The following is a 13212-nucleotide window of genomic DNA, read 5'->3' on the forward strand; positions in this document are numbered from 1 at the left end:
ATTTTCTCAGATTGGTTTCTGGAAATGGAGGATTGTGGGATTCATGTAGCTGGTCTACTAATATGACACTATGTCTACATTTGAACCCAGAACTGTTGGACTCTGTTTTCCTTTACCACATCACATTTGACTTATTTATGGGATAATTATCAACCGAGAAGATGATCAGAAGGTCAGAACTACTTAAGGGGGCATGGACTCTCACCCAGTACATTTTTATTACAAGCAAAAATAATACCTTTATAAAACTGATGCCTATTTCATTTTTAAAGGATATTTTGTATTCTAGAACTGTGCCTAAGACATTACTCAAAATCATCTGGTGATATTTAGAGATACAGATTGAGTCCACCTAATATCCACTCTCTGATCTGGTAATTTTGAAAATTTTGAACTTTCACGGAATGATGTTTTCTTTGTTTCTTTTTATTTATTATTTTTTTTTTTTGCTATGTTCTGTGAAATGAACTAAAACAATAAAAAATATTTAGCCTCATGCAATCTGGCTATAGTCATTGAAACTGCCCTTAGTAATACTGTTTTGTATTTCAGTCATTAACCAAATAATGACAGAAATGTAAATGTCATCCGAAACTTTCCTAACAACAATGTAACCATCTGGCCATCCCAGGCAGAATCACCACAGGGACGAAGCTGCGAAGGAAGAAAATAATATGGTCAAGGACTATAGGGCCAGCAGTGAATTCGAAGGAAATTCGCTTTCATTTCATACCTTTCTTCCCTTTACTGTGTGAGCACTAATAATAGCCATTAGAGAAAAAAGCAAAAAGAAAACCTTATTGCACATGGATGGAAGGAAGCTGCAAGAGCAAACAGGAAGATTCCTTGTGATAGATTTTTCATTCTAAAATTCTGTATACAGTACTGGTTGATAAGATCAAATCATCTCAAAGTATTCCAGGTCATACATTAAGCTACTACGTACATTTGTTCTGATCACAAGTTCTTTGAGAGCTAGAAGTGTTGTGGATGTTCTCTCCCATTTGGTGACTTCAGTTTTTGTTTCTTAACTGATTTTAATGAGCAGAATTGTGATGAAGCATAATTTATCAATTTTCCCTGTATAATTAGTACTTCTTTGTATCCTGTCCCAGAAATTTTTCCTTGCACCAAGGTTATAAAGATATTTACTTACGCTTTCATGCAAAATTTTGTAATCTAGAAGTACAGCTGTATATGCCTTGCGAGCCATTTTGCTAGGAACCTCAATTTGCTTTTACATATATGATATATTTAAGTCTACTTTGGTGTCCTCTATGAAGTAGGAATGATATTTATCTAAGCATGAATCTCCATTAATTCTAGTATCATTTGTTGAAAGGACTTTCCTTCCTCTATTGGATTGTTTTTTGCAGCTTTGTCAAAAATCAATTGAGTGTTTATACACGAGACTATTTCTGGATTTTCTCTCTGTTCCATTGATCTATTTGTCTATTCTGACACCAAAACACACTTGCTTGATTATTATAGATCTATAGAAAATCTTGAAGGCAGATAGTACAAGTTTTTAATTATATTCTTCTTTTTTGAGATTACTGTGGCTGTTCTGGTTTCTTTATTTCCAATGTAAAGTTTAAAATCAGCTCTCCAACTTTTATAAAAATACATGTGGGAATTTTACTGGAATCATAACTTTGGGGATATCTGATATCTCCACATGTGATTTATGTCTTCTTTAAGTTTTCCTCATCAATTGTTTCTAGTTTTCAGTGTGTAGATATTACATATATTTTAACTTTTTGCCACACTATTTTATAGTTTTTAGCTACTATTACAAGTGGCATTTCAAATTTAACTTTCCAGGGTCTATTTTTCCAATTTTCAATATAGAAATATAATTATTTCTGTATATTGTTTTTGAATCTTGAAACTTTGTCAAGTTCACTTATTTTAATCATGGTTTTATAAGTTCTTTAGGATATTTTATGTTCATGATCATACCATCTGCAAATACAGCTTAAGTTCTTTCTTTCCAATCTAGATATTACTTATTTCTTTTTATGTCTTTATTTTACTAGTTACAACATCCAGTACAATACTGACTAGTATAAAAAGTGGAAATGTTTGCCCAATTATTGATCTTAGGAGGAAATAACTTATCTTTTCAATATTAATTATGATGACTAGCTATAGATTTTTCAAAATAGCTTTCATCTGATTGTGGAAGTTTCCCTCTATGATGATTACTTTGGGTTATTATTATGAGTGTATGTTAGATTTTGTCAAATGGTTTCTCTGACTCTGGACTTACACCTTAAATACCTTGAATATCTTGAGTAAGAACTCTTAAAATTCAACTACAGCAATCAAAAATAGGCAAAAGATTTGAACAAATATTTCTTGGAAAGAGGAAGATATGCAAATGTCCAAAGCACATGCAGTTTGTAAACTCAGCAATAACTATCAAGGGTAGTACTGGTCCATGTACTAGAAGGGCTGAACCGAAGAGGTCAGAGAACATTCATGCTGGCTGGAATGTGAAGAACCAAACACTTGCTCAAAACCGGCAAGAATCACTTTAACATCTGTTTGAAATTTTCTTGTAAAACTCATACATCTACTTTATGACCAAGAAATTACATTGCTGTGTATTACCCAAGACAAACGGGAATCTGTATTCAATATGCATGCAGCAGTGCTTAGAACACCACTTATACTAGCAAACAAGTAAAAACAGTTCAAATATCATTCAACATGAATAAATAAATTGTAGTACATTTGTTCCCTGATACAAAGAAATGAACCAGTAACATGCAATAGTGTTCATAAAAACGCGAACAAATCTTTGAAACACGGCGCTGAGTGAACGTTGCCGCACACACAAACACACGTTCGCGGAACTCCACTGACAGTGCGAAGCGGCGTGAACAGCTGAGCCTACAGTGCGAGAAAGGACGGTTTCTGTGTCTGGTGGTGGTGGGGAGTCAGGTGGCGGCTGGGAAAGTACACGGGAAATCCCTGACGAGCTAGCAGTGTTCTGTATCTTGGCAGAAGTGAGAACTTGATCGTATATGCATTAGTCATAAGTCATGAGACGTGTAAGATTTGTGTAGTTTTTTCTTTATCAGAATTATTCCTCGATTTGGAAAGATGGCACGAACTTTTGATTCCGTGGCGGGGCTCAACTCCAGGGGCTCATAGATGCCAAGCAAACTTCTACCATGAGCTGTATCCCCAGCCCTGATGCCACAAAATTCTCAACCTGTAAATAGGAAACGCTGCTGTGTTCTTACGCAGCACTCTCATTGGACCTCTCGTGATGGTAGTGCTGCGGGCTTTACATTATGTCTGAACATTTTGTTCTCTGCATTGGAACATTTTCCAGGAGTGAATAAAGAAACAGACATCAACGTATAAAATTACCACAAGCACATAATGGTAATTTTATGACACCGATTTGTTTTGGCTGTAAAATGACTAAAACTGACGCCTCTGGTCATATGGACACAATGTTAGTTCCTACCATCAAGACAAAGCCTTGCTCTTAGAGCTGCTACACAAGCCATGACAGCATTTCTGATTTTGTCCTAACGGAAATTTTTAATGAGCACACATTATGTTCACTTATTAATATCGCTGATACGTATTTCGTCATGTTTTAATACCTGCTGAACGTAACTTGGCACGTTTACTGGTTTCTTCTAAAATGACTGCTATTCTTGAAAGAGCCTCGCTTGAATTTTAATTATAAATTGGCTTTCTTTTTTCCTCCTAAATAAGAACACCATGAATACTTTGTACGATCTAATTTTATAAACATGTAGCATCCTTCTGGGTGCTTAAAAATTCAAGTATAAATAAGACACGCTCTCTGGTCTCCAAATGCTTATGATAATCTGCTGCAGTGGACAAGCAGACAGATAACCCGTGGATAATATAATATGAGCATACTAGCTATACAAATAAAGTGGTACACTAGAGAAAAAAATGCCTTGATTTTCCTGGAATGAAAGAAGAGAACCATGTATGGTTTAGTAAAAGAACTGACACTTAAGGTAAATTTAAAAATCAATTAGCGATTGGTCATCATATTCCCTCAGCAGCTTGGCTTCTGCGCCACGCTCCTGCACGGTGGACACTGCGTGGGTCGCTGGCACACAGAGGTACTCAGAATCTTCAGAGGTTCCCAATCGTAACACGCGTTGCCACGCCAAGGCTGTGCGACAGCTGCTTCCCCACCTACTTTGCTCTGTTATGGCTTCCTTCCCTCTCGTTTCGGTAAACCAGAATCACACACAAAATGGGATGTTAAGTGCAAAGTTTGTTTCCTTATACATTCTTTTCATTTCTCATGTACTACAAGAAGTAATATCTTGAAGAGTCAAGTAACTATTAATTCTAACGCTACTACCACTGCACATTTTATAGCATTCATTTATTCGCTTACCAGTCATTCAAACAACGTTGATTAGGCTCTTATCGGAATACAAAGATGGGTAAGATAGGTGATTTATTCTCCAGCAGAAAAACAAACACACAAATCTAGCTCCTGTGTGTTACCCCCGGCCCCGAGCCTCAGGAAGCGGAGGGAACTGTGGCGGAGACTCCAGGGGTCAGCTTGGAGAGGAGGCGATGCTTGAGAGCCTTCCCTCGGTGAGCTGGAAAGCCGCAGCACATGCAGCTAACAGCCCGTGAGAGCGTAGGCCGACCTCAAACCATCAGAAGGCACTGGCTCCTGCTGCTTCCCTTGCAAGGCTCCAGGTGTTTACTCTTGGGATGAGGGTCCTGCTCTTATGCCAGCACAGAGCAAGGAAGACATTTTCTGTGCTTTTCTGATTGTAAAATTTGCTGCGCAAATACTGAAGGTCCTTCTTTCCTTCCTATTCCTGAGTAAACCATCTTAACGTGATTCTTGTTTCTCACATTTCAAAACACCCATGAGTAATATATTTTCTATCATTAAAATATATACTTTGTTTTTAACTCTAAGAACTTCTGCACAAAGTATATTTGCAGCTATATTTTCACTCAGGTTTTTTTTTACAAACTTTTATTTAAAATCCCAGGAGCCACATGTATTGATTCAGATTTGGGCAGGAGGTTAAGAAAAGTAAAATAGTCCACATATCCCAATTCACCAAACACTCCTACGTGTAGCCCCAGCAAGGAGTTGGGCAGCAACCCGGAATCAAACACATTAGTCTTTCTGCGGTACACACTTAAAAGTTCTCAAAAAATAATGAGAAGAGATTAGTAATAGCCTCAGATCAGGTCAGGTCAGGGTTTCTTCCCAATGAGTTCTGTGCGAATATTCAATTTCATCATTTTTTTAGGCTTTCAAAGTGTTAATGAGGGACTGAAGACTTGCATTATGGTGGTCTTCATTTTAAAAGTTTTAGAAACAGGTTTAAAGAGACTAAGCAATTTGTCCAAGTTGCTTAGATATTAAGTAATAAAGCATCACCCAAACCTACCAGTCTTCCTGTTAACCCAGCTAGTAATTATTATCCTCTCCACCGGTGCCTCATTAGGTATCCCTATCCTCCGACCATTTAGAGACCATTGTTAAATCTCTGGATTTCCTTTCTTGCCTCTATTTCTGTTTCATTTTTTTCTGGCTCAAGATCATTACTGCTAGATTTCTCCATGCCCTGCTCACTGCTAACTTCTCAGCCTGTGAGTTTGCTATTGCTATTATGTGCTCCATTCCTTTGGGCAGTGACGACCCTGCCATCAGATTCATGACGTGAAAACGCAGATTCACAGACCCACTTCCCATCAGCGGAATCACGAGGGGTGCACGGACCTGGGGAATCTGCATTTCTCACAAGGGTACCTCATGGCTTCTTAATACCAATAGTTACACATGGACAACTGTACGCTGTGGCAGAACTGCTGACCGCTCTTTCCAGGGAATTGCTCTCCTCTTGCTGTTCTGATTTAAACAACTTGTAACATAAAATTATAAACACATCACTTCCTGCCCTTAAAAAGCTACCTGGAGAAACATTTCTTGGGGAGTTTAATCAAAAGTGAGATGAACATAAGCAGGTTATGTTAAATGTACTATCACTTGAGAGATAGCTCAGCTAACGGCAAATTCTTCTTCCTAAAGTCACAGTCTTTGTTTCTGTCCATCCTCAAACACTACATTCTAATTGGTCTTTCTTAAGAACTCAACTTTATTCCAGTTTCACTTATGAGTGAAGGATTACATGCTATAACACTTGTACATCCCAAACGAAATTTTCCTGACGAAAGAAGCCAGATGTTTCCAGTGATTCAGATTGCTACAAAGGATCTACATCTCCTCCTTTCGTTTTCCTAATAACATGCAATACCTATAAGGCAAAAGTACCAGGAGGCTACTCTTGAGCTAATGAAAGCATAATATGAGTTGCTTTCAAAGACACACACACACACACACACACACTCACACTCAACACTAAGAAGGAACAATTAGGAAGCCACCTGTACCCTGCATCCAGAGCATTGTGATTCTGTACTAGGGATATTAACCTAAAGGGGACAGTCACTATTGTGATCATGTCAGCCTTCACCAGAGAATTCAGGAGCACAAATCTATTACCAGACCATCTGCTTGTTCCTCAACTTGATGCTGAGAAATGATTCATCAATACAAGCACATAGGCAAAAATCTATCTTTTTTAACAATTGATAATGTTGAAAAATACACTTATGATTTTGATGAAGGTTAAGCTTACTAAAATAAAATCTGAATCCAGTTAGAAAATCAATTTCCATTTGTGTCATCCACACAAGTGTCCCTGTCATTATCCATCTTTTCTTTGAATATGTAAGTTTTCAAAAGACTGTGCAAGTCTTTTAAGGCCAAAACTCTCACAGTGCAAGGCAGCTGCTTACATTCCAGCTCCCATGGCAATGACCCACGCTTGAGGCAATGCTTCTGTAGGTGGTCATATACACCAGAAATCACTTCCTTGCAATGTTTACACTGATTGAGTTAATGTCATCTGTGAATACTTTTTAGTTGTAAACAATCCTAGGTTATTGACAGTCACTGGTGAAAGAAAGAGCCCTCACTGGCTGAATACTGCAGACTCAGTTTATGATAATATGATTAGTTACAGAACAGCGCTGCTTAGGCACTGTCTTGCTAATTACAATATTATAAATATTAATGTCACAGCCTTTCTGTTTGATTGCTACTCACGGAGTCATTCATCATGATATTTTCCTGGAACCTACATTGGAAGATTTTATTTCCTTGCCTCTTTTCTTTTTCATTATTGGTCTCACAATCATACACATTTTTCTTCAGGACGGTTTTATTTTTGTCTGTGTGTTAGAGAGGGACAGTTATATTTCTCACTAGAACTAACCAGTTATTTTTCGCTTCTCCTATTCTCCCTGAGTCCCTCACCCAGCCATCCAAAGCAGGGTACCCAGGGTTTTTGTTTTCCATTCTTTTTCATGTGACCTGTTTCAAGTTAAGATTCATTTGAATTATTAAATGCTTCCTTAAAGAATCTTTTTATACTGCCTCTCTTTTTTAAAGTTAATTATTGATGTAGTGACAAGCTGAAAAGACTAAGAATTATAATTTTTTCCTCCCTTCATTCAGGACTCAAGAAACGTCTTCTGACAATGGTTGTCTATTTAGAATAACACAAAGAAAATACAAAGGCAAAATGCTGAATGTTGTTTTAGAAAAGAGTAGCTGAAATCACTGTATTATACAAAATGTAAATGTAGTGTCTATGTCTCAGAAAATAGCAGTTAGTGAGAAAGTTGGGACATAACCTTCTGAGCCCAGGTTTAACCACACGGCAGAAGCAGTTACAAAAGATACTGATTAGATTTTAATTTTAAAAAACTTCACCATGCTATTCAGGACTCCGGTGATATGACTGTCTTGAAAACAGAAAGGCACTGGTATAATTTCCAGAGCTTGTTACAGCATAAAGAAATCTCCAGTCTCCCACTAGAAAGAATGCCAGTCAGCGCCACAGCAAGCAAGAATTTGGAAGCACTTTACCCACAAACTTCAATCTTTTCTTTTATGTGACCTCGTGTTCTACTGGTTTTATAAAAAGGTAACTCACAGACCCATCACAGAGCTGTAATCAGGCCTGCTTCAGAATGAGTCTGTTGCAGAAATCACATCCGCCGGGCACCGTGTTTCCTCTGTGAGTGGGAACGCGGGGACGCCAGCAAGATCTGGAGTAGAAACACCGAAGCAGAGTTCTCAAGAGTAACAGCACAGAGGCGCGCACATACCTTTCCGGTGAGCTCGGCAATGCGAGGAACTGGCTTCCCCTTCTGGTGGCTCACGGTGGCTGGGCTCTGCCCGTCCCAGGCTTGCAGCTCGTCGATGCTCTTCAGGTAAAGCAGGGCTTTGAGGCCGGTGCAGTAGTCTTCAATCACAGTGAAATCCTGATTCTGAATAGCACTGCATACCTGCAAAGGCAGCAACCAACCCAGCATCAAACGAAGAGCCTGGGCTGCAAACAGTCACTTGTTACTTATTTAACAAACATGGTCTGCACGTGCCAGGTGCTGCTTTAGGCTGGATCAATGGCTGACAAGTCTCGGTGGGGGCGGTGGGCATGGGAGAGAACTTGCAGACAAGATGAGTACTGTCACCAGCCTGATGTGGTGAACGATCACAGACGGACACGCGTGTCCAAACACATTCAGCGGTACACTTTACATAGGTCCAGTACACAGGGTGTCAGATATGCCTGAGCACGGGTGTGAAAATGACATCAAATGGGCTGAATTTCTGAAGAGTGAATTCTGCATTAGGAACATCAGAAAAACATTTCAGTTCTCTCACTTGCCCTGTACTGAGATGTGCTGCCTGAGATACAGTAGCTCTCAAACCTGTTAGCGGTCAAATCAGGCGAGCCTGGCGTTCATCCCCACACCTCAGCCTCAGCTTACCCCACCTGCATCTGCCTTCTGATCTGTTGCTCTTCTTTTGTTCACTCTGTGTCTGTCACCCAGGGCTTTCCTCTGCTCCTCAATTTGCAAAACCCTTTCTTTGGGATAGAAAGAAATCTTTTCACAGGATCTTCTCCCTGCCTAGGAGGCCTTTTCTCGTACACATGCTAACCACAAATCAGTCTTCAGTCTTACGGTAAATGTTACTTCTTCAGGGAGCTCTCCAGGAGCCTGGAACAGGTTGGCTTTTCCCTTACTCAAACAACTTTGACTTGTGATCCCCGCATGATTAAGAAGAATGACAACAAAAGTCTACACGTGTTCACTACAGATGACTGACAACTCAATCCCTGGTTAGACTGAAGCGTACAGAGGGAAGAGCCATGTACAGGTTGGTCATTGTACTGTCCTCAGTAGCTAGCACAGCTGTGTCCCGTATTCCACTCTCAACCACACACGCTGCGTGATGATTAAGAGGAGAATTTTAAATTGGAGTCACCATATGACATACCTAGAAGTACAAAACCTAGTGTTAAGAAAGACTGAATTAGAGAAACTGGTATTTTTCCCATGCAGTCAGGATTTGGTGATTGTGGTAGTGATTTAGGATAGAGCTTAGAGAATGGATTTCGCTAAGCATTTCCAGGTTGGTTATTTCCAAAGATATTGCTTTAATTTGACACCACATGTAGATTTCAGAAACACATTTACAATTACCAGTAGGCCATCTTCATCTAAATAGACCAACTCCATTCCACATTCAAAATGTAAAAGATGGAATTCCACCTTCTTCCAAATCTACGTTACCAATCCATCCAATGAAACAATTATCCAGGTATATTTAAGCAAAGCAGAACTCACTTCCATCTTATTCTTCCTAGTACCACTCTCCAGTACCGACAGGAGGCTGGTTCCAGGACCTCTCCACAGATATCAAAATCTGTAGATGCTCAGGTCACTATAAAAATGGCCTTAATAGCTGCTATACTATATAAAATGGGTAAATAGCTGATATACTGTGTTGTTTTTAGACAATAATGACGAGAAAAGTCTGTACATGTTCACTACAAGCTGTGATTTTTTTCCCAAATATCTTCAGTCTACGGTTTGTTGAAGTCACACATGTGGAACCACTGGTTACAGAGCTACACTGTACATATGAAGATGTCTGGCAATTTTAACCAATAGAAGAAAGCTAAATAAAGGAAATGCCGGAAAGGAGGAAAATAACTAAGAGTCTATATCAAGATCTTTTAAAGCCTTCTAGGTCCTTGAGTAAGTAAACTTTGTATGTCTATCATATATCTGGTATATATATATCTGGTATATACATATATATATATCATACATCTGGTGTACATATATATATATATATATACCTGCTACCTAGCTGATACTAAGTTTGTTGAATTTCCTGAAACCATACTAAGTTTCCAGAATTGGGAATGCTGGGGGTGGAGAAGAAAGTGGTGGGGAGAGGGAGAGAATGCCAGTGCTTTAGAGGAAGGTATCATAAAGGACACTGAGCAGAAGAGATTGCAGACTGCGAAGTCAATTACTGCAGAAGGGTCAGGAGCACTAGAGGTGAAAAGTGACCACGAGATTTGGCATTAGACAGACTCTCGTCAGGGTTTCGTGTGTATGAGGGCTGGTACTGTTGCAAAGAAGCTGCTTGTTTCTGTTTTGTTTTGCTTTGTTTGCTGGAGGGTTGAAGAATGCATGAGGGATGAGGAGCTGAAGAAATGGTGACGGACTGTTTTTGTAAGAGGTTTGGCTGCTGTAAGAGAAAGATAAGATTAGGGATATAGGTTAGTCTTCTGTATTTCACATTTCGAAGGATGAAAGCAGCTGTATTAAGGTGATGTAGGCATTTTACATTTCAGAATTGTATCGAATGACTTTGTGTATCAGATTTTTTTCAAACTTGGCTGAATGACAGTGTGGTTTGAAAGCAATGTAATGTCTAATAGGATGTCTAACATGGGCCAGGCACTGTGTTAAATATTTTTAAATGTATTTTCTCATTCATTTCTCAAAATGAACTTAACACGTAGGCTTAATTTTTAGCTTTATTTTGCAGATGTGGGAAAATAAGACTTTAGTGAACTGCAATGGTTGGTTCAGGGTATTCACTTCGAAAATGGTAGAGCCAGGTTCCAGAGTCACACAGTCTAAGGTGAGCTAGCTACAGACATTAGCAGGGGAGAAACTGTTTTATTATAACTACAGTTATCTTTTCTTTCAATCGGTCCATGAATCACAATGTTATGAAAATTCAGATAAAATTATCTTCAATCCTAATACAGCTACTTTTGAGAAGTCTATCCTGCTAGATGAAAACTGTAAATACTTTACTTTCTTATAATAATAATAATAATAATCCCAATACAAAAGGTAGAAACCAAAGCCCTTCATTTCATGTTTTGAAGTGTCCATGCAGCTACAGTGCACGACAGAGCAAAGAGTAACTCCTAAATATGAACATGAACATTTTCTGTGATACTATTTAGACTATTTAAAGAATGCATTCCTCAGGAAGAACAATTTGAGCATTAAATAGGCTTGTTATAACTTTCTTAGAGCTGATGAATACTTTTTTGAGAACACTTATAAAGAACATCATTCTAATTTCCCCCACAAGTTTTAAGCTATAGAAGTCAACTGATGCTTTACTTAATCCTCTTTGTTTAATATGAGACCCCATTTTTAAAAGCATATGCTTATGGGTATGCTTTTCTGTAGTCTTAAAATAGCTTGCTGTATGGACATAGAAATTCGTAGTTTGAAAATCACATACTTCATGGGATGTTTGTGGATACTGTAAAAACATGCTTCTTAAAGTACTCTACAAATACATTGCATAGAGTGAACAATATAATTTATCTTAGTCTTTCCTGTTTTGTCTAATGAGAAGATACAAAATTCACTGATTCTCTTACTTCATAAATGTGGCATGGCCACATACAGTGACCTCACCCAAAGGCCAGAGTGTGTAGACTCGGTATCTTTGAAATCTGGAAGAACATGGAAGGGTGGGTCTCAGGCCAAGATGGCTCCGTCTTTCCTGCTCTCTGTACGCTCCTTATCTCAGGGCTACTGTTCTGAGGACGCAGAGAGGACGGAAGCGTAAAGGAGAAGGACAGACTATGAGACACCTGCTAAGCGCGGTGGGGACGGTGGGCAGTGCTGGGCATTCTGAGATGACCCAAGACACGGGTGCTGGGGGGCCCACTGCAGATGCACCTACAAAACCGAGCAATCAAGTTGAAGATAACAGTAAGCAACACAACAACCACTGTTAATTTCCTATCACCTTGTCTGAAATTATGTATTGCTTTTATTGTCTTTGTGTTATTTTGTTTATGTCTGTGTGTATGTTAATATGTTTGTTCTTTTATCTTTAAAACAAAAAAACAAAACAAAAAAACAGATGCACCTATGCATGTGGCCAATTTTATACGATTTAGGTAACTTCTTGGATGGTATAGTTTATTTTCTACTTTCCAATGAGATTAAACCCATAATTTTTCCTAATAGCATTTCTGGTAGTGGGAAGTTTTTACACTGATTTTTTTTCTTTAAAATTATTAGTATACATAAAATCACTGGGGGATCTTTTTGCAGAGTTGATTTTGATGGTGTGGAGCGCCACTTTGGAACGGGGTCCTGCACTCGTGACAAGCGTGCCGGGGACGATGATACCTTGGACTGTACCTGAAACCGTAGCTCTAGGCACACTGCAGGGGTGAATATCAATCCAAAATGGCATCCGCAAATCAACATGCTGATGAGCACACAATTTCTTCTTATTTTTTATTATTAGATTATATAAACATTGTCACAGTCCTTTAAAAGAAGCAGCACTTATAAGAAGTTGTGTTTGAAGAATCAAGAATAATTTTCTTTAAGAAGAGGCACTATTTACAGAAAGCTGTTCTGGAAGAAGCAGGAACAGTTTTCTGATTAAACAGTGACAAGACGAAAATCTTAGAATATGGGCAGCCCACTGGGAACAGAACTCGGCCCGTGGAATTCGACCTCAGAAAATGGAAGTTGTCGGAGTAGTTTCTTACACGTTCGTAAACTTTACAATCCACTGAGGGCTTCATTTCTATCACAAAGGTAAAGGGCAACCGGAGCGGGGGAGGGAGGAGAAGGGAAGAAAGAAACAAACTTCGAGGCGTGCACGTGACCGCTCCCCAAGATGACTGTAAGCTGCATGAACTGCAAACATATGATAAGAATTACATAAAAGAGGTAAGCAGTTCCCTTAAAAACTCCAAAAATGTAGCCACTGTGCCTGAATGGGCGTATTTTATATGG

The 13212-nt window shown here is 38.9% G+C and overlaps 1 protein-coding gene across 1 annotated transcript in view; it reads right to left on the reverse strand.

The window, feature by feature from the left end:
• Positions 1-13212, reverse strand: part of Dpyd (dihydropyrimidine dehydrogenase) — a gene marked incomplete at its 5' end in the record, with an annotated part of 793723 nt that overhangs the window by 110529 nt on the left and 669982 nt on the right. The window contains one exon of the mRNA XM_005389092.1: positions 8224-8403. Within this exon, the coding sequence (XP_005389149.1) occupies positions 8224-8403 (180 nt within the window). The remainder of the gene's footprint in view (positions 1-8223; positions 8404-13212) is intronic.

Source organism: Chinchilla lanigera, unplaced genomic scaffold (genome assembly GCF_000276665.1).
Source record: "Chinchilla lanigera isolate Chin_1 unplaced genomic scaffold, ChiLan1.0 scaffold00034, whole genome shotgun sequence".
Classification (NCBI taxonomy): domain Eukaryota; kingdom Metazoa; phylum Chordata; class Mammalia; order Rodentia; family Chinchillidae; genus Chinchilla; species Chinchilla lanigera.